Raw genomic sequence first — 2,901 nt, 5'->3', positions numbered from 1 at the left:
ATAGTACAGGGTCAATGACAAATAGTTAGGAAAAGAAAAGAAACCCCCCCCTCCAAGCCGTAACACACTCAGCTAACACATCTTTGCATGGAGATACAATCCAGCATCCAACTAGCAGAAGAGACAGTCAAGAAATGAAATAAGGAAAAGTTCGTCGAATATACACCTGGACAGAAAGTATGGCTGGAAGCAACCAACCTCAAAGGACTTCACCCAAAAGCCAAACTTGGACCAAAGCGTTATGGACCATTCACCATCAATCAGAAGCTGTCATTGGTGGTATATCGACTAAAGTTGCCACCTAAATGGAAGATTCACCCTGTGTTCCATGCGGGATTACTCTATCTGTATTCGGAAACAACAATGCATGGGAAGAATTATCTCTGATCTCCACCGGAACTAATCAAGAACCAGGAGGAGTTTGAAATCAAACATATCATTGATTCAAAGACAGTTGGCAAGTGAACACTGTACCGGGTAAGATGGAAAGGATACCTGGCCTTGGATGACTCCTGGTTACCGAAAGCCAAACTTTCACATGCCAAAGATGCTTTGGCAGACTTTCTGCAACCAAACAAAGGATGACTCCTTATAAGAACTACTCACCTCAGTCCTCCCCAATGGCATCCATCACCATCCTCACCGCCCTCCTCCTTATCAGCTGGACATTTATCGTCCTCCTCATTCTTATCCTCATCTTCGCCGTCTTTTTCCTCAAAGACAACTACACCTTCAAGGTTCACCTTGAACGCACCCCCACTCCTCTCTCCACCACTCCCATCAACGAACAAGCTCTCAACTGGGCTAACAATGGCACACAAGTAACGTCCCCAGTTGAGCTAACTCCCACACAATTTACTGATTTACTTAGTGGTGAACCAAGTTGCCTCCTTCACCACTGCCACCCTCGCTGTTGTCGACGAGCACCCCCATCTCCTACTCCTCGCCCTTCTGGGCTTCTTCCTAACCACCCTCCTCTCCATCCTCGCCCTCGCCCTCATCATCCCCCTACCCCTTCGGCTCACAATCCAACACCTCAAACGCGAACACCAGTGGGCATACAACATCGCCGCTACTGCCCAGCGCCCCCTTCCCCATACCACCACCATGCTTCTGGTCATCGCTGCCAACTGTGACAGCAACAATCCAACACAAGTGTACTTTGAGTACATTAGGGAGCATCAAGATTAGTGTTTGGGGTCTCCTTTTGTCCATAGTAGTTGGCTCGTTTTGTATTCTGGGACTGGTTTTTTCAAGAACAAAATATCTTTTTGGTTCTCACTCATGCCTGCCAAACGCAACACCCATGCAAGAAATAACAATGCGACCTCTAACCCTGACCTGTGTCGTTGTCCTCTGGCTCCTAGGCGTAATAATTCTCCAACAACTGGTCCCCAGAGGGAGGCAACTCTCTATCCTTCCCACCTCCAAACCCTAGAAGAGCGCTTCACAGCTGGAGTAATAGAGATGCCAGTTCCTAGGTGCCCCATCTTGAGCTTCCCCTCTCAACAGGAGTCTGATGACTCTTCCCTAGAGTTCCTTGATGAAGGCGGTTTCCATTATCCATTTCCCCCTTTTCTGCCAAACATCACTTGCCAGCCCTTCCTCATCCCAGGACCCTCTGACTCATCCAACAGTGACGCCATGGTCTTACACCAATTCCCTGGACCCCTGGAAGTCCCTCAGGAATCGGAAGCTACCACTGGATCTTACCATGTTGCTCCTGCACAGGTTTTTCCATCCTCATCGCCTATGAATATCTCGTCCTCGCCCAATCCTGACAGCCCCCTTGCCACGTCCACTGACTCACCCAGCATGCCGCCTCTTGCTTTGGATGTCTCCGACAATGGTAGTCTCGACCATGCTCCCAATCTACGGCTACTAGCCAACACCAGTGAGTACATTACAGTGACAGAAGGATGTAGCAGTGATCCCCAAGAGTTTGTAGTCTACAGCGACAACATTATCCAGCGGCCCTCCAATGACATCACCCGACAATGGCGATCCCTTCCATTTGACACCTCTACTCCTGTTCAAGATGTCGATCCCTTGGAACACATACTACCCTACTTCCCTGGAGCCTACGCTACCACCATTACTAGGCCTCCTATGGGTGTTCCCATCGATGGAAACCCTGCCTTTGGACTACGACGGGTATCGACAACTGCAGCCGATGTTCTCTGAGTCACTGAACCCATAGGAAACTGGAACCTTTCGGATAAAGAATGGGAGGAGGATACTTGGGAGTACTTGCTGACACGAGATGATAACCTGTTGGAGAGTCTCTGGGCCTTGCTACAAGATATCAAGGACCCTGGAGTTGCCGATGAAGTTGATTGCTTCAGAGCTGTCAATGCCAAAATCGACTTACTACTGGCTGCATGATGATCAGTAGGGGCTGAACTCATTCGTGCCCAACAGGAGATGGACCAGTGCTGAGCACGCCTCAGAGCTGCCAACCTGGAGGAACGCCTCAAACAACATGAGTTTTCAATCACCACCCCTCCTTCTGGGGCCATGCCTCACTGCCTTCACTTCTGTACTAAATGCGAAACCAATGGTCATCTTCAAAGTGAGTGTTGGTACTGGCTATGTTCTTATTGTGGGCTCCTCCACCCTTATCACAAATTCTGCACCAATGCCGACATTCAGCCTGGACAACTTCCCTGTCCTACTGAAGAACCCAGATATCTACAGGAACGTTGCGCTCAATGGAAGCTCTAACGACAAATCTAGAGAGGGGGGTAATGTTACAGCTTGGAGGGGGGGTTTCTTTCTTTTCCTAACTATTCGTCGTTAACCCTGTAACTGTATGACTGATCCCATCAACTGATGTGTTTCACCTACATCAGCATTTCATATCTATCACATTTCATCCATATCATGTTTTACTTACATCAT

The 2,901-nt window shown here is 48.7% G+C and overlaps 2 protein-coding genes across 2 annotated transcripts; both read left to right on the top strand.

Annotated features, from left to right (window-relative positions):
* Positions 1-620: 620 nt before the first annotated feature.
* Positions 621-967, top strand: FIBRA_09430 (uncharacterized protein; the record flags this gene model as incomplete). Its single annotated transcript, XM_012321733.1, has 2 exons — positions 621-821; positions 884-967. The coding sequence occupies 2 exons, from the start codon at positions 621-623 to the stop codon at positions 965-967; spliced, it is 285 nt and encodes a 94-aa protein (XP_012177123.1).
* Positions 968-1,284: 317 nt separating this feature from the next.
* Positions 1,285-2,184, top strand: FIBRA_09429 (uncharacterized protein; the record flags this gene model as incomplete). The annotated part of the gene is made up of 1 exon (XM_012321732.1): positions 1,285-2,184. One exon carries the CDS (start codon positions 1,285-1,287, stop codon positions 2,182-2,184), a length of 900 nt encoding a protein of 299 aa, XP_012177122.1.
* Positions 2,185-2,901: the final 717 nt, after the last annotated feature.

This window comes from Fibroporia radiculosa (assembly GCF_000313525.1).
Source record: "Fibroporia radiculosa TFFH 294 genomic supercontigs, scaffold39951, whole genome shotgun sequence".
Lineage (NCBI taxonomy): Eukaryota > Fungi > Basidiomycota > Agaricomycetes > Polyporales > Fibroporiaceae > Fibroporia > Fibroporia radiculosa.
Note: the sequence above shows the minus strand (reverse complement) of the source record. Positions and strands in the feature narration are given on the sequence as shown.